The 24,701-nt window shown below is 34.6% G+C and overlaps 1 protein-coding gene across 1 annotated transcript in view; it reads left to right on the top strand.

The window, feature by feature from the left end:
* PCDH15 (protocadherin related 15) overlaps nt 1-24,701 on the top strand; it is a 1,316,677-nt gene that overhangs the window by 1,147,994 nt on the left and 143,982 nt on the right. Inside the window, exons 23-24 of the mRNA XM_088791982.1 lie at nt 10,031-10,336; nt 12,814-13,038. Coding sequence (XP_088648108.1) covers nt 10,031-10,336; nt 12,814-13,038 — 531 coding nt within the window. The remainder of the gene's footprint in view (nt 1-10,030; nt 10,337-12,813; nt 13,039-24,701) is intronic.

The following is a 24,701-nucleotide window of genomic DNA, read 5'->3' as shown; positions in this document are numbered from 1 at the left end:
CTTCTTCTTCTTCTTCTTCTTTTTTTAATCCTATCAGGGAAGAGGAGAAAGAACATCGTGCGTTTGTTTCAAGGACAATGAGTGTAGCAGATTTTATTATTGTTTCCAATGTTTTGCTATCCCATGTTGTCAAAAGGTGCTACTTATCCCACCTCGTGACATCAAACTTGATCATGTAAGACTTGTCTTGACCAATGAAGTGGGTGGGTAGGTGATATGTTCCATTTCTAAGCAAGCTGTACCAATAGAGGTTGCTTCCTCAGCCTCCTTCGTGGAGTAAAGATGATACAGAGTAGAGCTTCAGGGAATCCACAGTGGATGCTGAGTGGGCAAGAAGTAAACATCAATGATGGTAAACCACTGAGATATTGGAGTTTTTTGAAAGCTGACTGATACAGCAAACGACTATTTTGACTAAAACGTAGAGTTTGTGTTCAAGAGTTTGTTGTGGAGGATAGTGCATAAAGATAGATTAGAATAAGATCATGTAGAGCCATGAATGTCGGGATAAAGTGTAATTTAGTATGTAACTTGAACATTTTGTTGAATCTACTAATAGCCAAAGCAACCAAACGTTCAAATAAGCCACCTACTGCTTGATGAAAGAAAGTCTGTAATTGAATATTTATTTGGCAAATATTCATTGCACAGTTATGAAGAACATGCATTAGAAAGTCAGCTGTGAGCAATGCATGTTTCTTGTCCTCAAGTTATGTGAACTATAGTGTAACACGCAAGCTGGTAAGCAGGCAATTAATTATGTTATGTTTTAGAGCTCAATAAATACAGAGCTCTAGTATGGAGTGTTGGTGGAAGGACAAGTATCGTAACTTGAGGGAGCTGGGAAGGCATCCCACAGAAATATCTATCCTTTTAAGTACAGTTTATGTGAGGTTTGCTCAACAGTAGTAGGGAAAAGAATTTAAGAACACAAGAAAGAAATAGCTTTGGAGAAAGAAATATGGGCAGCTGTCAAACCTTTATTTGTGGGAAAATAATATTCACTGAATTTTCTGGGTAGAATGCATCTTTTTAGATCTGGAAAGACGGGTTACAACAGTTATGACAGGTAAGGAAATATTCAACGTGAAATAATTCTTATATACCCTTTTCATCTCTCGCTATAATGACTTTAAGAGCCTCACTATAATCAGGTCATGACCACTCACCCACTGACATGCACATTTATTTTCCAATCCATGATGAAATTACTTTAAAATGCAACTGGAAGTTATCTCTTCTGTTCCACTTTCAAATGGAATAATTTTTGATTTTTCAAATATGCAACTGGTTTCTTTTGAGGCTACACATAGCAAACATTTCAATATGGCAATATTCATAAAATCATCAGATACACTTTTCCATAGAAATTCCTCTATCATGTGTCTAATACTACCTGAATATATGTAAGAATACCTTAAATTGTCAAGATTGTTTCTCGTAATAATGAAAGTGCTCTTTCCTGGCTGTTATCATCAGTTCATGTAAGTTTTTCTTATGTTTTTATTTGTAACATGGAAAACACTGTGTGGACTGGTTTGATAACTTGTCACAAATTATTTAATACAGAAACCAAAATTCTCAGAAAATCTTGACAAAAACAAAATTAATAGAACCTAATAGATCACTATACCAGTTTAAACACGATCCTAAGGGAAATAAAATATACAAATAAGCCAAATAGAATTAGGTTGATTTGCTCTAACAAAAAATATTATTTAATAATTTTAGATGGAATGAAGCTTTTTAAACAGTTTCTAAGTAGATATTAAAAACCTTACTTAAAATAAACATATTTTGTATTGATTATTTAATATGACCCAGGCATTCTGTGTGTGTTCAAATCTCATAAGGGATAGTGAAATAAATACTCATTACATCATCATTTTACAGACGAAAGATGGAAGCTTAGTGTTGTTATTGACTCATCCAAGGTAATAGAGTTAGTATGGGAAAGATCTGGGCTGCTAACCTAGAGCTTAAACCCTTAAGAAATCACGAGTTTATATATAGATGGTCTAGATTCCTAAGGATGTATATTTGAGACTTCCAATATTTGATGAAAAATGATTCAGGCAGGTTATGTTTTTAATCCTTTGAGCTCAAGTACACACATTTCCTTCTAGCCAGTAAGTCTATTTGCCATTGTTCAGTAATGAATATGAGGCATTTGTGTAGAGAGAAGAAAACTTTACCAGCATCTTGAGTCACTAAATTGCTTCTCTCCTTTTACACGAATAATCACAGCCTTTAAAAATAGCTCAGTGTCTTTAAAGAAATATACAACTATTTTCTGTCATTTTGAAGTTGACAGATTAAAAAAACGTATTTCCATTAGTAATGTTGTTAAGAAAGCACTGCCCAACTTCTCCTTCTGACCTCTTTGTTTAACAACTTTTATGGTTCTCACTTCAAGGTAAGAAAAGAGTGCACAGATTCTCAAATTGCTGTAAAGAACAAGAGAAAAGTGGAGCTAAATCCCCTCTCACCTCACACTGGGATAATTAGGTTCTACATGGTAGTTCACACCTTTCTACTAGCTGTATTTTCTTTTTGTTCTCAGTGTGTTGCATGCACTTAATTTTGTGAGCATAAACAGAGATGATTTTATATCTAATAATTAATCTGAATGGTTGAGTAAAAGAAATTACATTGGAATTAGTCATTGAATAAATGCACAAGTAATCTGCCAACAGGTTTCTCAAGAGAAGGGGTGCAAATATCAGGCTTCCCTTTGAGGTTTTATCCCGATATATTCCACCCATAAAGGCAACTTTTAGATCTCTATAGAATTTGCAGCACCCAGTAATGGGCTTGCACTTTTGTTGATGGGAAAGTGTGTGTAGTAGAACACTAAAAAAAATGAGGGGAAAAAAAGGATGAATTTAATGTGTAAGAAATATATTCCCCTGCCTCCTTTTCAAGTGATACACTATAACATGATGCTCAACAAGTATTCAATACATTCCTGGTCAATAAATGCCCTTGACCATGATCTAATTTATTTCTTAAGTAATTATCTGGTTGTGTTTAATGTACTCCAAATTTGGCTTTAATGATTAAGGTTTTCTAGAAGGTTTTTTTGTTTGTTTTGTTTTTGTTTTTAGCAAATATTAACAGTTTTGTCCAATGAGGTCTTTATTGGACAACAGACTGTCAGCCAATTTCTCAGCAATATTCATTCACAAATAAGTAGCCACAAATCAGGCCCCATAGTAAGGTGTATATTACAAAATGTGTTCACCATGGACAGATGATTATAGAGTTGCAGCTATTACTGCTTATTGCTTTGATGTAGTGCAAAGGAAGAAGAGATGTGTGATTATTCTTATTAACAATCCTAATTAACTTTGAATTGATTCTAGGAAGATAAATGGTTTCATTATAGCATTGCATATTAAGCTCCTTGGCTAGATATTAAATATCATTGCAAACTTCTTGACAGTACTACTGATAATTCAGAATTTTATGGTTGGTTATCTTGCCTAACATCTACATACTCATCTATAATAGTAAAGAAATGAAACTACTTTGCTTAGTCAGTCCATGTCACTTAACTTACATGACCTTATTTATGCTTCTTAATTAATTAAGAGATAGAAAAGGAAGGAAACAGCCCTGCATTTTACAAACATTCTGGTTCCTTCGTCTCTATTAGGTATGCATCTGAGTTACCTTAATATTTTTAGAATATTTTCCAACAGAATGTCACAGTCTATTATTCCATGAGCATCAAACATACTTCCATTCATGGAAACTAAGCATTCAGTGATTTATGCTGTGATAATAGGATCTAAATATTTGTGTACTTGACTTTGAACATATTATTTGCATTTTATATTTAAGCTTTCTTAAACACAATTATGAAACACTACTGATGAGGATTCTCCATCTAACATTTATTTCCAGCCCAGCTTTTGAATATGTGCTTGGCTATTTTCTCTCAACAAATCATCCCATTGTAAAATAGAGACAGCTGTGTATTTTAAAATTCAATAGATGAAGAGTTATGAGACATGTCTTATTCTAAAATGAGTTAGGTTGTGGGAAAAGGGTGTAAACTAAAAGTAATACAAGGAAGTTTTTATCAAGTATAAAATTCTGATTCATCAAGTGATCTCTAAATGCTAGAAATTTTCCTAGAAGAAGTGGGATTAGCGTTGGGATTTGAAGAAGAGCTGAATGATTAGAATTTCAGAGGTGAATAGGAACATCATAACAAGCCTTGAAAAAAATGTCAAAAAATGTATGCTAAGTCCTAGGGAAATGTAGCAAACTGATTAGACTTGAGCAGAGAGATTATACAAGGGAGTAAAATGCATGAGATGCTGAAAATGTAAGTTAGAATTAAATCTAGCTGTATAGAAGTTTGAACTCCTTTCTATAGTTTGATCGACATGTTGAAAAGAGGCTAGATTTCCATTACTCAGAATTTCTAACGCTGGTGAATACATTATCTCCCTTGAAAATTTCAACTTGTTCGTTAAAATATTAATGAAGCTTGAGATGTTCTGAAAGTAATGAAACATTTTAAGTTGTCTTTATTTCTGTTTTCCCAGCTTTATTTATTTGAGCACAACCTCCCCTTCTCTCTCTACCTGCCCTCCCTTTCCTCCCTTGTAAAACACACTAGCATTGTAAGGGACAGTAACCATTATTCCATAAAAAGTAGCTTGAGAAAAACTCACACCTATAGTTAGTTTATGAAAGCCGTGACTAAAACCCAATATTTAATTTTCCATATCCTTTTCCATCAATTTAAGTCATTAAAAAAAATCTATTTACAGAGAACAAACTGATGGTTACTGGACTTGGGGGTAGAGGTTGGGTAAAAAAGGTCAAGCTATTAAGAAGTACAAATTGGTAGTTACAAAATAGTCACAGGGATATAAAGTTAAGCATAGGGAATATAGTCAATAATCTTGAAATAATTATTTATAGTGCCAGGTGAGTACTAGAGTTATCAGGGGATCACTTCATAAATTATATAAAATGTCTAATCACTGTGCTATAAAATAAATTATTTAAACTAATATAAAATACTCTTGAATGTCAACTATACTTGCAAAAAATCTTGTATTGGCCCTGCTAATTGCATATATTTTTCTGATCATCGTTTCTTAATCATTTGTTATTCTATACAGACCCTTTTAAGAACCCCAATATGGTTGGAAACTGGCACCATTGGTTCTATGAAATTAAGACAGTCATTTTGAAGTGATGTGTCACGGGAAACAAAAAGCACAAAGTGAAAATATTGTTTGAAAAAAGTTATGGGAAGACTATTATAAGGCGGCTTTGATCCTGACATTGTTCAGTGAATTATAGTAGTATTTAATGAACTATAATGTATGTCCCTCAAGATATTAGTAAGTATTCTGCCAAAAACACGGTGACATAAAGGGTTTATGATGAAATATATTCGGAAACTGTGGTATAAACACCCCTGGGGTTTGAGGATATGAGTAACTAACATCCTATCCCTTGCCCAGATTTAAAAACCAATTCGGAGACTGTCATAGGATTCTGGCAGATGGTAAAAACTGATATTAAAAGACTTCTCAGTATGAAAGCCAGATAGGTTGGATAATGCGGCATCCACAATTTAACTCACTTACGCAGCTCTTCCCTTGTAGGTAAGACTGGAATTGTTGGTCTCACCATAGGTTATTTACCTAAACAAGGACAACCAACATCATTCTTATAAACAGTCAGATCTGAAAGGAGTGAGTTTACCCAATTCCTCCTACCAAATTCACCACTTACGAGAGACAAGGCAGTTGTCTTGCTAAAATGCCCTTCCTCTTGGCAAGATGAAGGATGGGGGAGGAAGTCTCCATTCAACAATCCTAAATAAAGAGGGTTTTTAAACATAGCACCTCTCTGAGTTAATGCACATTGGAAAGTTCCCAAGAGAAAATATGGTTAATGTTGCAGTTTGGGAAATACCAACATGATGCAAGCACAATAGGTGGTTCATTCTGAAATTGTAGTTTATTTTTATATCTCAGTCTCTTGTTAGCGCAAGTATCCTAACAAACCTCTAGCCCAGTAGATTACAAACATAGGTTGTTATAATTAAATGTGAGGTCTTTCCCAAGTTATTTATTACCAATTAGTTTAGGTACTACATTTACATTGCTCTCATATTAATTATTAGGTTATATCTATAATAATGCTCATTCACTTAAATGTTTATATATTTTATAGAGTGGAACAGATAAGTGGCATTGCAACTGGATTACAGAAAGTTATGCAGTAGCTCTAGTTTATTTTATTCATATTATAATTGGTGATCTGTGCTATGTGCGAATTTCATCTCTGACGTGTATAATAGTAGGAAAAGAGGTTCAAAACTGCTATTCTACTTCACACCTTTTATTTTATAGTCGGGCTATCTGAGAAATAGAGAGAACAAACAACACGCCAAAGTTAATGACATCAAAAAAACATATTTACTAGAAACTAATCAGCACTTCTATAATGTAGCAATCTCTTTTCACATATTAAAGTCATTCTGCATTTTAACCTACATAGTCCCTCTTTGTCATTCTACAAAATATTAGAAGTTCAAAGATATTTCCTTGTTATTATACACTTGTTCTGATCATGACAAAATACTACTATGTGCCTTTAAAAAATGATATTTTCAGCATAGTCCAGGAATTAGTAGCTTCACTGAGATGGTAAGAGTCCCAGGTGAAATTCTAAAAATTCCACTGTTCGTTTTGAGATTCTTAATCAAAATCACATGGAATGATAAAACAAGAAATATAAATCAAAATAAAACAAAACAATAGATATGTAATGGATACAATAATTTTAAGAATTCTGTAGCTAATATATAGCAGTATTAATACATTAAGTTATATGCTAATATATATAGTTAATTTATGTATATAAGTGTTTAATGAATGCCTACTATATGCCAGACACTATACTAGAAACGGAGCATGCAGTGGGAAAAAACAAAACAAAAACAGTCCGACTGTATGCTCGTGGCTTACATTGTAAAAAAGGAGACCAGTGTTAAATAAGTAATTACACTGATAACTATATAATTAAAATTATTAAAGGTGATATAAATGACGGGTCTATGAGTCTATTGTCATGTATAAGAGGAGGTTTTAATTTATATTTCAGCAGTCAGAAACTGCTTTGATGAAGTGATGTTAAATTGACACTTGAAAGATGAGTGGGTATTAGCCTGGTGAGTAATAGCAGAAGACCCTCAGGCAGAGGTTTTGGGAAAAGATTGGAGGTTGGAGGGATTTGCAATATTCTGGAACATAGTGAAATCAACGTTTAATGTGGAACTTCTCAGCTATGTTAAAGGTTTGAAAATTGCCCAAGGCTATGGAAATCATTAAACTATGTTGAGGAGAGGACTGGTATCATTACTTTCTCTTTTATAAAAGATGCAAGAAAAATGCAAGAAAATAAGTAAGAAGTAATTTAGTGATCTAAGCCATAGTTGATGGTGGCTTAGACCAATTTGTTTAGGATTGAGATATTTTATACAGGTGGATGCATATGATGGACAGATAGGGATTTTTTTGTAAATGTCGTTACTGTGGACCTTGTTATTTAATGTGCCACATATCTCAGAGCCTATAACTGAACTTCATACACAGTATGAGATGAGATAAAAGAAGAAGGGGGAGAGGGACTTGACCCACATTGTCGGCTTCGAAGATGGAGGGAATGTGCCATGAGCCAAGGAATGTAGGTGACCTATAGAAGTTGGGAATGGTCTTCAATGACAGGAAGGAGGGTAGAGAGAGGGGAATATCAGTCTTACAACCTCAAGCAACTGAATTATGTCAACAACTTGAAGGAGCCTCCAGAAAGAAGCACAGCCCTACCTCTCCCTTGATTTTAGCCTGGTGATACCTGTGTTGAACTTCTGACCTACAGAGCTATAAAATAAAAAACTTGTGTAAGCTGCTGAATTTGTGTTAATTAGTTATGGCAGCAATAGTAAACTAATGCAGATATGTATGAGGCATATTATTGGAGATATCATTTAAGCAGCTGGACATATATAGGACAATACATACACAACACCTCTTCACACATGCACGCACCTGTGCACACACACACACACACCACCACCACCACCACCACCACCACCACCACCACCTTAGTTAAATTAAATCATTATATCATAATAAACCTACTATTATATGGCTGAATAAAAACATAAATTGAGCAAGAATCATTTAAATTACTGATTGTATAATAGATTGATTTTGTGATCTTAAGAATTCCCACAGACAGAAAAATGTCACTGAAATTTTCAAGAGTGTTGGTGTTATGAAATAAGACCTATTTATATTATGTTACTGGATTATATTTTCCTAGTTATTTAAGCAGCAACTTTAGACAAAAAGATGAAGTTTTGTGTTTTGTTGTCGTTGTTGTTGTTGTTGTTGTTGTTAGAGGAGTATTGTCATTGGTTTTTCCACTAAGATGACCAGCTGTACTAATTTGCCAATAATCTGTATGGCAAATTCTAGACAAAATGTAAAAGTAGAAGAAACTATGTATGCCTGTGGAAACTTTTCAACTAGTTTATAGTATGTCTTTTCTCTTCAGACATTCCCGCAATTCCTCTTCTATCTTTTCTCAAGTTTAAGCTTTAAGAGATATTAACCTTCTAGGGACATTTGGTTTTGATGAGTCAAAGGAACAAATGCTGCTAGAATGTCTGGCATTTATTAAATACAAAAGGCACACAGTTCCTTTCACATCTTGGACTTTATGATTTCAAATAAGATTTAAGCGTTCAGCACCCAACCCACATGCTTCACCAGGATTTATAAATTAAAACACACACACACACACACACACACACACACACACACACACACACACACATCTGTATATGTATTGTTAAGATACATTATGTTGCATCCCAGGCTTTGTAGATATTATTTGATTATTGTGTCCCTGGATCATAATGCAGCCAAGTGTCTTATTTTCCTTTCTTTCCTTAGCCAGTGTGATGCATAATTATATAACATTTTATAGTTTCTAAGATTTCTTCTAGTTTTTCTGAAGAAAAATAACATAGAACTATTTAACACAAAAGGCATAATATTTGATAGTAAGAGGTCATAATTTATATCACAATTAACTAACTTTTGGATAAGAGTAATTCTCATAACACTCCATTAGAAGATTTTTCACTGGAAATTTAGACATTTGATACAAAGTGATATTATGTGACTTAAAAATTTTAGTTAACCACTCACAATCATCATTTGGAGATTGTATTGTAATATTAAATAAAAGCCCTTTGTAGGTGCTGGACAGCTACTATACTTTCACTCCCATTTGGGTTTTAGAACAGATTTAGTTTAAAATCTCACTTCCATGCATTTATTATTAACCATTCATTTGTTTTATATGTGAGGCATTGTACTAGAACTGGGGCACCGAGATATTTGTTTCTTGTGTAATGCTAAATAAGAAAATTTAATTCCATAAGGCACAGTTTTGCCATTTGTAAAATGTGACCAATTATATTTATTCATAAGAACATTGCGATGATTAAATTATGTGTGTGTGTGTGCGTATGTGTGTGTGTGTGTGTGTGTGTGTGTTTGAATTAAAAAAGAAATGTAGAATATTAAGTTGTCACTTGGTAAGTTATGTTTAATTATAAACTAAATGTTGTTTTTTTAGAATTCACAATCTATTAAAGAACTGATAATGGGAAAATTCAGTGTTTTTGTAATAAGAGTTTTTGTGATAATATAATACTGTTGTTGCTAATGATATCAATTTTTAAGTTATTCTCATTTTAAATGAGGAATATTAACTGATAGTATATTCATTTCCACGTTCTAGACTTTTGCATTACATTGTCTTTTTTAATTTCCTCCCCAGTGAAAAAAGAATATTCAGTTAGAAATATGCTGGGACTTGTTAGCTATTCTCTTCTGGCAGGGCAACATAAAATATAATGTGAGAAAAGCATAATAAAACACACCGTGTGAATTTCTTTGTTTTCAATTTCCTTTAGGCAACTGACCCTGATGCTGGAATAAATGGCCAAGTGTACTACAGTTTGGGTAACTTCAATAATCTTTTCCGCATCACATCCAATGGGAGTATTTACACAAAAGTGAAGCTCAACAGGGAAGTTCGGGACTACTATGAACTTGTCGTTGTGGCAACTGATGGAGCGGTACACCCTCGTCATTCAACTCTAACTCTGGCCATCAGGGTTTTGGATATTGATGATAACAGTCCTGTGTTCACCAATTCAACATATACTGTTGTCGTTGAAGAGAATCTGCCAGCTGGGACCACTTTCCTTCGAGTAGAGGTATACGGAAGAAGCATTAATTTCATGAATTCCACGTTATGAGATTAGCCATTAGCGGTGCCGATTTGGCAAATCAAAAAGTCATACACACAGTTAAATTTTAATTGCAGATAAATAATGAGTGAATTTTAATATAGGTATCACTAAAATATTGCATATTATATTTTATTTAGCAACCCTACTTTTAGGGATATACCAAAAATTAAGGGGACGAAAGGCACATTTGTAAGAAATTAAATAACACTTCTCAATAGATTTTTTAATTTAAAAGATATGCTGTATGTTTCTTGTAACCGTGGATAATACAATAGGTTTAAAGAAAAACTCAGTAATCTCCCATTTTGTGCCTCCAAAGTACTCATTATTTTTTTGTTTATTCCGTCACACTTATCTCTGTGTTCATACAAGTATCAAAATATTTGTATGTACGTAAATATACCTGTATTCACAAGTGTGCATATATGCACATACGTATTTATGATACACACATATGTATGTATAGTTTTCCTCTATTTTACAGAAATAGGCTATTGCTGTACCTGTTATTATTATTTTTTTATTTTTTTATTTTTTTACTTCCAATACACAAAGGACATCCTTCTACTATTGACATATAACAAACTCTCCTTTTTAATAATGTCTCCAAGCCTCCTTTTTTTCATTTTTCAACTGTGATATTACCAGAAACTCTGGACATTCTGATTCAGTAAGTAATTAGTTGGCCCAGAAATATGCATTTTAAGCAACCACCCATTTAATTCTGGCACAAGTGGTTAAAAAAAAAACAAAAAAAACGCTTGTTTGGAAAAAACAAAACAAAAAACTAGTCCTTCCTTGACCTGCAATCCACAACTTGAATTTTGTTAGCATGGTTTATAAGAACTTGTATTTCTTCCATAATTCAACTCAAGAAATGTTTAGACCGTAAACATTAATAAATCTCCAAAAAAGCAGATGGTCACCAGGGAGAGGGCCATTATTTCTTCAATGATTCTTCGATTCATCTCATTCATTTATTCATCCATTCATTCATTCAACTAGCTTATTTTCAGTGTTTATTGTATTTCATCTCCTCTGCTAGACTTTGGGGATTCAAATATGAACAAGACGTATTTTCTGCTTTCCTGGAATTTTCAGTCTGGTATAGCAAACAGACAAGGAAGCTGGTAATTTAAATAAAGATCCCCAATGTAAGGGGCCTCAGAGATCACAGAGAGAGCTCTTAACCTAATCATTAGAACAAAGAGATGATTTCCTAGAGAAAGTTGCTTTCTAAATTGTGAACCAAGGGGTAAGTCAGAGTTATTTAAACACAGAGTACGAAAGCTTATTCAAGGGAATGGAAAGAGCCTGTTCAAAATCCTGGAGGAGGGGAGAGAGTTAGGGGCTAAACACTGGAAAATGTGTGGGTCCTCCATCTTAAAGAGATTGAAGTTGATCTAAAATGGGTTAGAAAACAAGAAGGATGTTAGGCAAGAAAATGACAATAAAATCTATGCTTTAGGATTATCTTTCCAATTGTGATGTTGATAACTGATTAAAAGGAGCCAAGACTAAAAGATCATATAGGTCTTTGAATTGCTGCATGTGCATTCTAATAAACTCTCATCTTCCCTATTCCTTACTTGTTACATTCCATTTCCTGGACCACAGTGCTTCTGCCAGTCTCTACTACTGAATGAAGTAGTCATCCTACAAACTTGCATAAAAACCTGTCCTTTCATCTAAAAGATATATCACTCCCAATTGTGAACACCTTTTGGCTGACATCTCGCTCTCTCTCTCTCTCTTTTTTTCCCCTTCTAGTTTGGTATCTGTGTTTATTTCTTTGAGACAGAAACCTGGAGGGCAGAAGTTGCAGCTTGATTCATCTTGTATATTTTTATAACACCTCACACATAATAACTACTCAATAAATATTAGTTAAATAAAAGGAGTTATAATAGAGAAATGTCTATAAATGGGGACTCTACAACTAGGACATCTACAAAGGATCCTTGTGAGATGAATTTATTATTTATGTTTTCTTAATTTTCTTGTAGTGCTTTAATAATCGATTGTGGTTATGGAAATTACTCAATAACATTTATTTGTATTTAAAATATTATTTTTGAAGGTTTTACAATCACCAGGGAATAATAAAAATAATTTATGACAACATTTATTTCTTTACTGTGGTATTATTCTTTAAATTAGTGATTTTTTTCAGGTAAAATAAATTTAGTAATAAGATCAACAAAGACGAAATCTTCTGTCTTGGTCTCTCTCTCTTCCTCTCCCTCTCCCTCTCCATCTCTCCTCCTCCTCCCTCTCTCTGGTAAAATATTTATCAAAAGTGCTTTTCTCTGTAACGTGTCTTTTGCTCATCATTAAATTTATGCTGTCTTAAGCACTGACATATGACTTCCATCAGTCCTGCCTTTCTCTTGTTTGGTAATGCCACAGATGTAACCGTTCTTCTGCTTAACTTGTTACAGGCCACAGATGCTGACCTTGGAGCAAATGTGTCATATCGGATAAGAAGCCCAGAAGTGAAGCACCTTTTTGCACTTCATCCATTTACTGGAGTACTTTCCCTTTTAAGGAGTTTGGACTATGAGTCATTTCCAGACCAGGAAGCAACTATCACTTTTCTAGTGGAGGCCTTTGATATTTATGGAACAATGCCACCTGGTATCGCGACTGTCACAGTGATAGTAAAGGTAAGAAATACGGATGAGTTCTGGTTGCCTACTTTGCAGTCTCTACATGTAGCTTCTGGTTTTTATACTATAACTATAATATTTAGGGTAACAATTAATAATAATACAGTGTACCAGACACAGAACATAGATATTTGAATGTGAAATATTTATGAAGACTTGGGAAATAGTTATACTGTTTAAATAAAAAAGATAAATGTGAAGGAAACACTAAAAAATAATTCAAACACTGGCTGCCAGAACCTGCCATTAGCTCTGGGATTTCAACCAAATTGTAATTTCTCCAGACTACAGTTTAGTCCAAATTCCACAGCACGAAGGGCAGTAACTCCATCCAAACCCTTCGATTAAAAAATAAAATAAAATAAAATAAAAAGAATAAAATGACTCTGAAAGACTAAGTGTGCTAAGCCCCCAGAACTAATAAGTTGAGTTTAGTTTGGAACCCAAGATTCTGGAATGAAATAAGCTTTGGGATTATATGAAATTGGGGTTAAGTTCTGGCTCACCCATTTTCAAATTCTATAACCCTGGAGACATATTTGACCTCTCTACATGTGTTATTCATTATAATAACCAGTGGCAAATGAGTTCCTGAAAGAACATGGCTTCTTCAGCATTTGGGTTTCCAGTTATTTTTAAGGTGCACTTTTAAAAGAAAACATGAGAAAAAGAAATTCATCAGTTCTCAAATATTAATGTATATAAAGTTCACCGGAGCTGCATATGAAACTTTCAAATTTCTCTGCTCATTTCCAAAGGAGCACCTTTCCTCTGTGGAAAGCATGCAGATGCATGTCTACAATGCATTTCTGCCTAGAATAAGAGAAAGTTAGGTTCTGGAGATGACTCCAATTCTTTAAAGGTGCTTGCAGTAGAGGACTCAATGTACACAAGGTTATAAGATACACAAGGTCATAGACAAATTTTCTGCAATCCTTAATTTTATAGGGCACTGCAATGTATATGTGGAGACAGAGCCAGGAGTGCAGTTTCCAGGCTCTCAGCCTCACATGGAAAGATGCTGGCTAGGGTAGTAGATGGTCATCAACTGTGATTGGATGGCCATCAGCTGTGGCTAGTTGACCGTCAGCTGTAACCTGTGAGCCATTGGCCACTAATGTAACTGCTGTGGCTACACTAGTAGCAAATAGGGGCTAGTAAGAAGATGGTGGCTGGCAAGCGCGGATTGCAGTTAGCACAGCGGAGTGGAGTTAGCACAGTGGAGTGTGGGTTGCGGATTGCCGAGAAGTGGACAGCAGGTTGCAGACAGTGTGGCTCCTGCTTCCTGTGTCTCCAACCCAGCCGCCAGTGAGAATATAGTGGTATGACTCCCCTATCTATGGCTCCGTGGGTGTTCCTTTTTGGCCTCACCATGTCCTGCATTCTTATGTGGGGAGCGGGACCAGAGACCCTGCATGACACCCCGCATGACAGTATAAGTGATAAAATAAGAAATCATCACTTTTCTTGAGTTTTTGTTTGATGGGTAACTAATAATTAAATATGCTATTATTTTTGTTAGACAACAAAATATCAGTATGAGAACATAGACGATTGTTAAAGATTAAACCAATATATAATTAGCGTATCTGTATTTATCATGTAGGTAAATGCTTTAATACTCTTGTGGGGACAGAAACCCAAAAAGCAGTTTCCAGGCTCTTGGCCTCACGTAGACAGGTGCTGGCTCAGGTAGTAAATGGCCATCAACTGTGATTGCATGGCCATCAGCTGTAGCTAGTTGGCCATCAGCTGTAACCAGTGAGCCATTGGCCACTAATATAACTGCTGTGGCTACGCTAGCAGAGAGAAGGAAAGAGAAGAGGAGGAAGAATGGGGGCTAGCAAGAAGATGGCGGCTGGGCTGGCAAGCGTGGATGGCGGTTTGCGGACAGTGTGGATCCAGCCTCCAGTGAGAGTATAGTGCCGCCAGAGAGAATATAGTGGTATGACTCCCCTACCTATGGCTCCGTGGGTGTTCCTTTTTGGCCTCACCATATCCTGCGTTCTTATGTGGGGAGCGGGAGCAGAGACCCCACCGGACGCCCTGCACGACAAATGGTGCAGCGAGCAGGGTCTCCCGCACGACAACTCTTAACTGTAAAATCTTTGGGTCTGTTTTATGCTGTTGTTGTTTTTGTTTTGTTTTTTAATTTTTGTTTTGTTCTAAAGATAACCCTGCAATCAGAGTGGGACACAGGGATTGGTTCACTACATTTTGTATACACTTGACTGAGGTTTATCTGCCAGTACACACAGGATGTCATTTCTTCCCTAGAGTCCTGCTGTCTCCTCTAAACTGCTCTGGGAAGGGTAACAAGTCCCTTCCGGTCTCAGATGCATTAAAGCTATCCAGAGAGTTTTATTAGGGTCTGCATTCCTTCTTTCTCAGGAGTCCACAATGACTCTGTACCTACTCTTTCCATTTTGTGTCTCTCTCTTCTAAGAAATGTATCTATTTCTAGTGAGACTGGCAATAATTGTGTCTATTTCAAGGATTTAAAATTCTGTTATGCATTAAGTTCTATTTGGGAATAGGAATTTGAACTATCAAAATCTTTTCTTGAGTCACCTGTTTTTCTGTCTGTATCTCTCTTTCCTGAAGCAATGATTTTAAATGCCTAGTAGCCTGTGGAAGGATCAAGGGACACCACAAAATCACCGAGAGCCCGAGGGGCTTCAATTCATTTTTTAAATACGATTTTGCCATACGATTGTAGTATGACATTTAGAAAAGTAGAAATCTGTTTACAGAAACATTTTGGGAACATGGTAATATTAGTGGCTATGAAGATGGCATGATAGGCAAAGAGATGAAAAGCCTACAATGAGACTGATCTAAATGAACTAACTCTAGAAAATAACTTCTAGACCAGGTGAAAAATTTAGGCCATCTTACCTGGGTCTTCCCTTGCCTACCCCATGTGATTTGTTGGAATTAAACAGTAAAATTATTTAAAATAAAATAAAAAAATGGTCCATTAATTCACTGTTTTGGACAATAAGGGAAGAAAAGACTGGCCACCAATGACCTTTCCTCTATGCTTTCCAAATCCAAAGATGGATACTCAAATAGTATAGCCTTATCTCTCAGAATGGACCTGTTTGATAATAGAAAGTTATAAACCCTCATTAGACTCTGACTTGGCTGGCCTGGACTTTTTTTGATAGAAGTCAAATTGAGTCCAAACTATCATCTAAAGAATCAAGATGTGCACTGCATAAGCCTCATTTTTTTCTGTGGGACTCGAGTCTCTTAAAAATGCATTCCTTGTTCCCTCCACCCCCCTTTATTTTAATATAGGGGTGCCACTCAAGGCTTCTACATCAGCATATGGGATGGAGTTGCTCATTGATGGGTTCATTTCTTCTTCAGAAATAAGAGAGCGTTGATCTAATTTTGTTGTCTCAGTTGATTTATCTTTTTAGAAAAGTCAAACCATTTTATTAGTCAAGTGTTCCTGACCTATATGAAGGTATTTCTGATTTATTGCAAAGTTAAAACAAAACTTAATAGTTAATCCTAGATATTTTCTTTTTTTTTATTAGTTTCAGGTATACAAAGCAATGTATTAGTTAGACATTTATTCCCCTCACAAAGTGATAGACCACCACAATTTACTACCCCTCTGACATAGTATATAGCTGTTACAATATCAATATCACATTTTAAAAAAATTTTTCAAGTGATATAAGCATAATAAAATTTGTAGAATAGTTCCGCTAATACAGGCCAACACTTGATTTTTTTCTCCTGACCACTCAGGTTAAGAATATCACAAAGAGAACTTTAAAATTCTCTTGTACACTGTTGAAGCCCCTAAAAATATCACACTTGTTTGTTTTGAAAAGGAAATGGAATACAATTCTCATTTCTCCACATATGTAAATCTTTCCTAAGCTTGCAAATTTTCTGCTATTGGTCTGTTTACTTGCGGTACTGACAAGCTGTTTTGCTGATAACATAATTGCATGATATTTGCTAAGAGATATTTCTACTAAAACAGTCGCAACTGGAAAAGATCTTGAATATCTCTCTTTGAAAATAAGAAAAAATATAATTTCTTTTGTAAAGAAGAAAAAAAAGATTTATCAGTTGCATAATATCTAGTTCATCAAACTCATTTAAAATTAGAGTAAGAATGGGAAAATTGAAGCAAATTTTGGAAAGAAAAGTATTTTCACAGTAGAAAGAAAATAAAATTTTGTGACAGACACCTTCAAACAGCTTTCTTAGTGTCAAATTTTAAGGCTCTAAAACAAAACCAATGATGATCATACAAATGATATGTGTTTTTGTTGCAAAGTTGTTTTGTAGAACATTGATAAAGCAAAACTTTTTATTGTACATTAATTGAATATCTATTATTGAATCTGTGATAATAAATTTGATGATATAGATAAATCTCTGGAAAATAAAAAGTAAATGTACAAACATTTAAAATGTAAAACTTTGAGAAAAATCTGCCCTTACAAACTGAGTTGTAATAAATAATATAAAAAAATACACAGAAAGAAAAGGTCTGTTTTCTATAGCCAGCTAAAAGCTGAATACAAGCCAGAAAAGTTGAAATGTGTTAATAGATATATAATATTGGGCAGCATTAAAAACAAGTGTAAAGGACTTATCCAAGATAAAAAGATGACAAGTCACTTTGCTTATGGTAATTTCAGATAGTAAGGCTGCACAGCGGTAACAAAAAGAGTGAGAGAGACATGTCTGTGAAGGATAGAGACGGACTCACACCAGGTGTGTTTGTCTGTCTTTGAGGGTGAGGATTTGGGAGTAGGCAGAAATAGGTGGAAGGATCAGAAGTGAAAGGCCAAGGTTGGTGGGGAATATGGAGAGTCGTAGAAGATGGAACTAGCATTGTCGTCTTTCAGAAGGGTGTCCTTCTTCAGGAAGAAAAGAAATATTCTTACCCATAGAATGTGTTCTAGCTTTTCTAGATATAAACTCAATGTCCAGGGTGAAGATGGCATTTGCCAAACCATGGAAACGTGGTGGGTGGTGATGTGCCACCAATGCTCCATGGTGACAATATTTGTAGAGTCCTGGGTTTGGTTTGGTCAGAGAAGCCATTGTTTGACCAGGAGCTAGTCCAGGATTCAAACAAATAGGAAACTCTGGACATTTCAAGATTTACAGCATATTTCCTTCAGCTTATAGGAGTATGGTCTAAAAGATTGATCACTATTTTTTACAACTTGCTGATTTTCCCCTTGGAATTGATTGACCTGGGGGGAAAAAACAAAAAGAAAAACAAAAAAAGAGACAAAAAAACCCCACACCAAGCCTTGTTTTGAACTATGGTCTTCAAATTCTACTCTGTTCTGTTATGTTCTTATTATTGCATTTTTTCCCCAGTATATTCACCACAAAGTTTAAAGAATGTGATACATCAGGGAGGGTATGCCGCAGGGCTGAGTCAGATAGTTTCTCAAAGTATCTGCATACTCTTATTCTCAGAGATTCTAGCTCAGAATATAGACTTATTCTCCCAATTGACTAGAGTGTCATGATCTGGAAAATAATTCCAAAAAAATATCAACTCGTTTTCCCCACATTACCATTCCAATACAGGGAAACTAGATGGGAAAGCAATTATGTATTAAATCAGTGGGCTTGTCAATATTGCACAGTATTATCTTTCTCTAATTTAACTATCAATTTGTAAACACTGTATTATCTGCCAGAGTTTTATAACTAAAATGTAACATATTCCCTGTAAACAACCAAACTAGAGGAAACAAATAAAAATGTATATGTCCAGAATTTAAAATAGTATTTCCTAACCAGTAATAATTCATATTTTCAGTGGGTCAATGGGTCTCTCTCATGGCTCCTCAATATCAGTATCACACACTGATATTTGGGAGTACCAAAAAATTGTGTATGTGATGAAGTTCTTTTACAACTTCAGTGATTGTCACATTTTCCCCTGCTAGCCAAGGTAAATGAGACAAGGCTTGCTACAGCCACAAGTCTCCAAATTGAACTTCCTCCCAGTGCAGACAATAAATGCTAAGCCTTGTCGATACCAGTTACTGCTTGGCATTGCCATCATTTCCCAATCCCATCACTGATGCAGTTACTATCTTCATCCTGATAAACTGGTGGTCACATATTCAGTGCACTATTGATATATTGGAATCCTCAATATATTCTCTGAAAACTTGAATTCACCAAAGTGGTGCAATATTCCAAACAGTATTAGTTTGTACCTTCAATGTCTTCAGGGTCCCTCAGGCTATAATGTATAGAGCACTAACTCCTCAAGATGGTAATCAGTGTTTCACATATAATGGCTTTCAGAGACAAATGGATTGGGAAAAACTAAGCTCTACAAATGTAAACAGATCTCTATGCCATAGGCCTTCATATATGGGCCTTTAATGCACTATTGTACATTGTGAATCTTGAGAACATAAAATGTGATTTGCCACATATCCCACAATTGATCATGGGATTCTTTTTGTTTATAAAGCTTCTGGTAGGATTGATTTTTCAAAGAGTGCAATTTGAAACAAACAAAAACTGTTATTAGGGTTCAGTGAAAATAACGATTTCTAAGGTTAAGTAGTGAGCAATTTGTTTTAAGAGTACAAATACAACTGCTGTAACTCTCTTTTTATCAAACAAACAAAAACAGCTTTATGAATAATTGTAAAATTTACCTTTAGGGAAATAGATTAGCATTATGCAATGTTTAGAAACTCACCAGCCTAGCAAACTGAAAGTATTGTAACTAGTAGGGAGACTTTTTTTTTTAATGTAACATATTTTTCGAAAGAGAAATTTTAAAAGTAATCTGTGGATTTTCTAATGAAAATTCTACTCAAGCCATCTTACATATAATCATCTGATGACTTTGCCAGTTCTCTTTTGTTCACCTCTAAAGTTGGAATGCTATTAGGATCTGATATACTAGAATTAAATCATAGCTCTATCCTTTATTAGCTGCATAACTATGAGCTACTTAATCTCTCTAAGCTTCAGGTTTTTTATATATTTAAAATAGGAATAATAATAAAAATAGCTAACATATTTAAGCCAGTTCATTATAATGATAAATTTAACACTCCTAACATATGCCTGATATACAGTAAAAATAAACCACACACACACACACACACACACACACACACACACACACACAATTGTTATGCATTTTTGAGAAAAAATCTGAAATAGGGTGATACTGTGAGAATCTTCTCAGAGATTCTAGCTGAGAATATAGATTTATTCTCCCAAATGACTAGAGTATCATGGTCTGGAAAATAATTCCAAAAAAATATCAACTCCTTTTCCCCACATTACCATTCCAATACAGGGAAACTAGATGGGAAAGCAATTATGTATTAAATCAGTGGGCTTGTCAATATTGCACAGTATTGTCTTCCTCTAATTTAACTATCAATTTGGAAACACTGTTTTATCTGCCAGAGTGCATGAGTGATGGGGCAGTTGATCAGATAACTGAAATGCATCCTGTGTTAAATTTAGTTAATTCAACTCCCTGCTATATACTCTCTTCATATCCTTGTGCATCCTCCTCTGTAACATGTATCACATTTGACATTACTTATTTTTCTTTCCACACTAAATTGTAACCTCAGTACCAGCAGGCACGATGCCTTTCTTGGTGATAACCATTCCAGCACCTAAAATGCTGCCTAATACCTAGAAGGAGTGTCATTAGTATTTGTGATACTGAGTGTACATTTTGCTACTTGTGACAAAGCATAACTTTTACTACCTCTACACCAGGGTACACTACGCCCCAAAAAATCAGCATAGCTCTAAACTCAGAAATAAATAAAACAAAAGCAAACCTAGGCAACTAAGAAAATAATTTGCATTACAGGTTTTAATTTTTTTTTCCTAAGTTGATACAAGTTTATGATTTGTGTTTAAGAGAGCCTCATGCAAAACAGAAAAACAAAGATTTGTTTATCTGGAGATGGGACCTTTTTTGACCCTATGTGCAGAATCAAAAAAGGAGGGCGAGAAGGTCCGAAAAGACAAAAAGACAAGTAGAGAAACCATGAGGGAACAAACAGCAGAAGGCTCACAATATGAGAAACAGCAATGGGACAGCACACAGAGGGTGTCTGATAGTGGAAAACAGAACTGGTAATAGGCAGAGGAGAAATCAACTGTGTAGTCTATCCAGAAATACAAGGTTATCAGCTCCATAGCCTTAAGGGATTTGGGAGGGCAGGGCAGCTGAAAAGGTCTGCAGGGTACTGGTGCTAACATTGGGCAGTCCTACAGTGGTAATGGAGGTCATTCCACCCACTGGCGCACGGCATCTGTGTCTCCTCAGAAAGCGTGCCTGAGAGTTTAAAATGAGGGCAGCATTCTCTATAATTTTATCATTTTAAAAAAGATAATCAAATATAACCAGTTATTTTTAATTGGGAAAAAATCTTTTAACCAGAACAGTTTTTACTCAAAGTTCAAGAAAAAAAATATATATTTGTCATCTCTTTCTCTTAACTTTTTATGGAGAGCCTGTCATTAATTTGGAATCTCACCAGCAAATTCCTGTTTTTCTAGGTATGCTCATTAAAAATAATAAATAAATAAATAAATAAATAAATAAATAAATAAATAAATAAATAAATAAAAGTTCCTTAAAACTACTGTGTGGTCTTCCAAAGTAGAAATCATTTCCATGATTAATTTAGACCCTAATTTAGAAAATATGTAAATGAAACTCATATTTTCTTCCTTGCAGCTAAGTGTACCTTCAGGTGTGGTTTTATTTGCTTGATATGTGAGAAAAAATATATGGGTTTGTTTGTTTGTTTTTGAGAAGAGCATGGTGTTCTAGTTGAGAACCATGGTAACATTCAGAATATACTGTAGAAATATGAAAACTAACTTTTGTTTAGACCGACAGATATATAACCACAGATAGCAAACTTCAATTAAGGGTCTTATTTATAAAAACTGTTCACCAGAGAACAGAAAAGGAAATGTTTCCTTTTGCCAAGACTACCCTCTAGTGGAATGATGGACAGCAGAAAGGGGTTTGCTTTTGGAGAGTGGAGTTTATCCTTAATTTGCTGTATAAGAAAGCATGTGTAGGGTTTTCTTTAGACATCCCTGGAGCACAAATATATGGAACTATGGATTATGCTTATTGACATTACATTTCAGTAAATTTTCTCATCTGAAATAATGCATTGTGGGAGAACTATGTGCAATTGGCTGCACACATTAGGCACAATAAAACAATAAAAGATTGTAACCCCAATAGATTGTAATAGGTTGTAACAATAGATTGTAACGATAGATTGTAACAATAGATTGTAGCCCCAATAGATATACTATGTATATGTACATATATTTACAAGAAGCAGAGTGCAGCATTAGGAATAGAGACAGTGGAAATGTAATAATGGCTGTGTGCAATGTCAGAGGGGTAGTAGATGGGGGAAGGGAGTTAGTTACTGTGTGAGGGATATAAATGATAAATGTCCAACTATTACATTGTTTTGTGCACCTGAAACTAATAAAAAATTTTAAAAAAAGGAAAGAAATATTGCTACAGTAACTGTACTGATTGATTCTTCATCCTGTCAGTGGCAAGAAAACTAAAGTGAAGAATATGAATCCTTTAGTGGTCTTCAGTTTTTTACAGCCTTAGGTTTGTGTCTAATTAGTTTGTGAGACCAGATTATAAAATGTCCACTGTATACTCAGTGAAAGGTGAATCAAGTGAAAACTTTCTCTGCAAAAATAGGCCGCTCTAGTCAGCACTGTTATTGTCTGTATTGACATTAATAAAAAATTATGTACCTTTTTTTATTTTTTTCCTGAAGAATCAAAATACCTTGTAACATTAAGGTTTTAAATGCCCCCTGGGGAGGGGGGAAGAAAATTCATAGGAACATTTTGAGTTTATGTGACTTTGGAATCTCATATACAGAAAAATTGCAAATGCTGGGCTCATTCTTTTCTAACCTTCAGAAGTTACAATTTAGGGGTACAAGAGGATTTCCACTCTTTTTCATTCCTGGATTCACTCATTAAAATAATTGGTGCTCTTGTAAAGAGAAGGCGATAGTGTGCATGCAAATGTTTTATATATTTACCCAGACGCAATATCAATGCCCAACTCTGCCTTCATTAGAGACAACCAGTGCTTCCTGTGTTCATTTACTTGGTCAGATTCTAAAGCTCATAATTTGCAAAGGAACTTTTCTTTTTTTATGGAAGAGGTTGTGAATACTTTTATGTCCAAACAGAGAAAATTATATATATATTTTTTTATTTTTCAATTTTGCTTACAGTACAAGACCTCCTATTTTTTATTAAAGTCTGCAGGTTTTTTTCATATTCACAACTCAGAAATCAACTCAACTGTGAACATGAAATAAGCTCTATTTGATTGTAATAGATAATTACCCTGCGACCTCTTTGCAAATAAAGGTGTTTATAATCAGTTAGTGTGCTTTCAATTTACATTGTACTGGAAAATTTTTGTATCAGATCAAATATCAAAGGCTAAGTCGAATAGTTTTCTTATTTCATGTTTAATAGCAAGTGAGAAAAAGATGACCTAGAGAGTAAGATAATTCACAAATTTAACTTTGGGCTCAAAGAGGTTTGACCCAGATTACCCAAAACAACGCAAAGTGTAATGATTATTTTTAAAATATGTAAACTTAAAAAAATGTAAAACAGCCCTGTTAATAAGCTTTGCTTTTGAGGGAAAAAATAATATTGAACTCTCCAAAAAAGATAAAATTATGGAGGGGAAAAAAATGGTCTTGCTTCTCAAGGGACCAGATTTATCAGTTTGGCTCTGCAAAATGAGTAGTTTAATTTAGTCAAAGTACCTAACCTATCTGTGCAATCAGCGTCTTTACTGGCTAAATAGCAGTAAAGTGACATGAAGATAGGGGTGTCTTTTCCTTAAGTCACCGCAGTATTCCCAGTGCCCAGCACTGGGTCATAAAAAATCGGAAGATTGTTATAAATATTTGTTTAGTGAGTGACAGTAAATAAATAAAAATGCACTTATGTAACTGAATTCTGAAAATAAGCAAGATGCATATAAATTACCTTGAAAAACATCCTTGAGTAATCATCATTGTTTTCCGTCTAGAAGAACATCTCCTCCTATCTGTCATTATTATAGTGTGCTGTAGGGAAAACATCCTTTAATCATTTCACTTTTGTAAAAATGTAAGATGGAATCAAAGAATACTTCACACTTTTCATTTAAAATGTTCTAAGCATACCATTATACTAAGTATATAAAAATTTGAAGTTCCAACAGAAACATTAAATTGTTTTTTAAAAAAGCAACAACAAAACAAACATAAAACACTGTCTTCTACACTTGCCTCATAGAATGACACTTTATAAAATTTGTTCTTACAATAATATATCATTCCAGTAGAAGTATCTTTTGAGGAAATGTCAAACATCCTTCCGGTCTTTAAAAGGTGTATTTGGTGGTAGTGGGATGGGTGACAGGCTGTTTACTCTAGTAGAATGGCCTTCTGTTGATATCACACACATTAATATCATATAGGAACTCGAGCATTTTACTCTGGGGTGCCATTCCAAAGTGAGAGTAATGGAACTGAGTGGATAGAAAGCTGACAGGGTTAAATGGGTTGATTGACTTGAAGAGATGG

Source organism: Rhinolophus sinicus, chromosome 15 (assembly GCF_057876585.1).
Source record: "Rhinolophus sinicus isolate RSI-liver-muscle chromosome 15, RSI-T2T, whole genome shotgun sequence".
In the NCBI taxonomy this organism is placed as follows: domain Eukaryota; kingdom Metazoa; phylum Chordata; class Mammalia; order Chiroptera; family Rhinolophidae; genus Rhinolophus; species Rhinolophus sinicus.
This window is presented reverse-complemented; position numbering and strand designations above follow the sequence as displayed.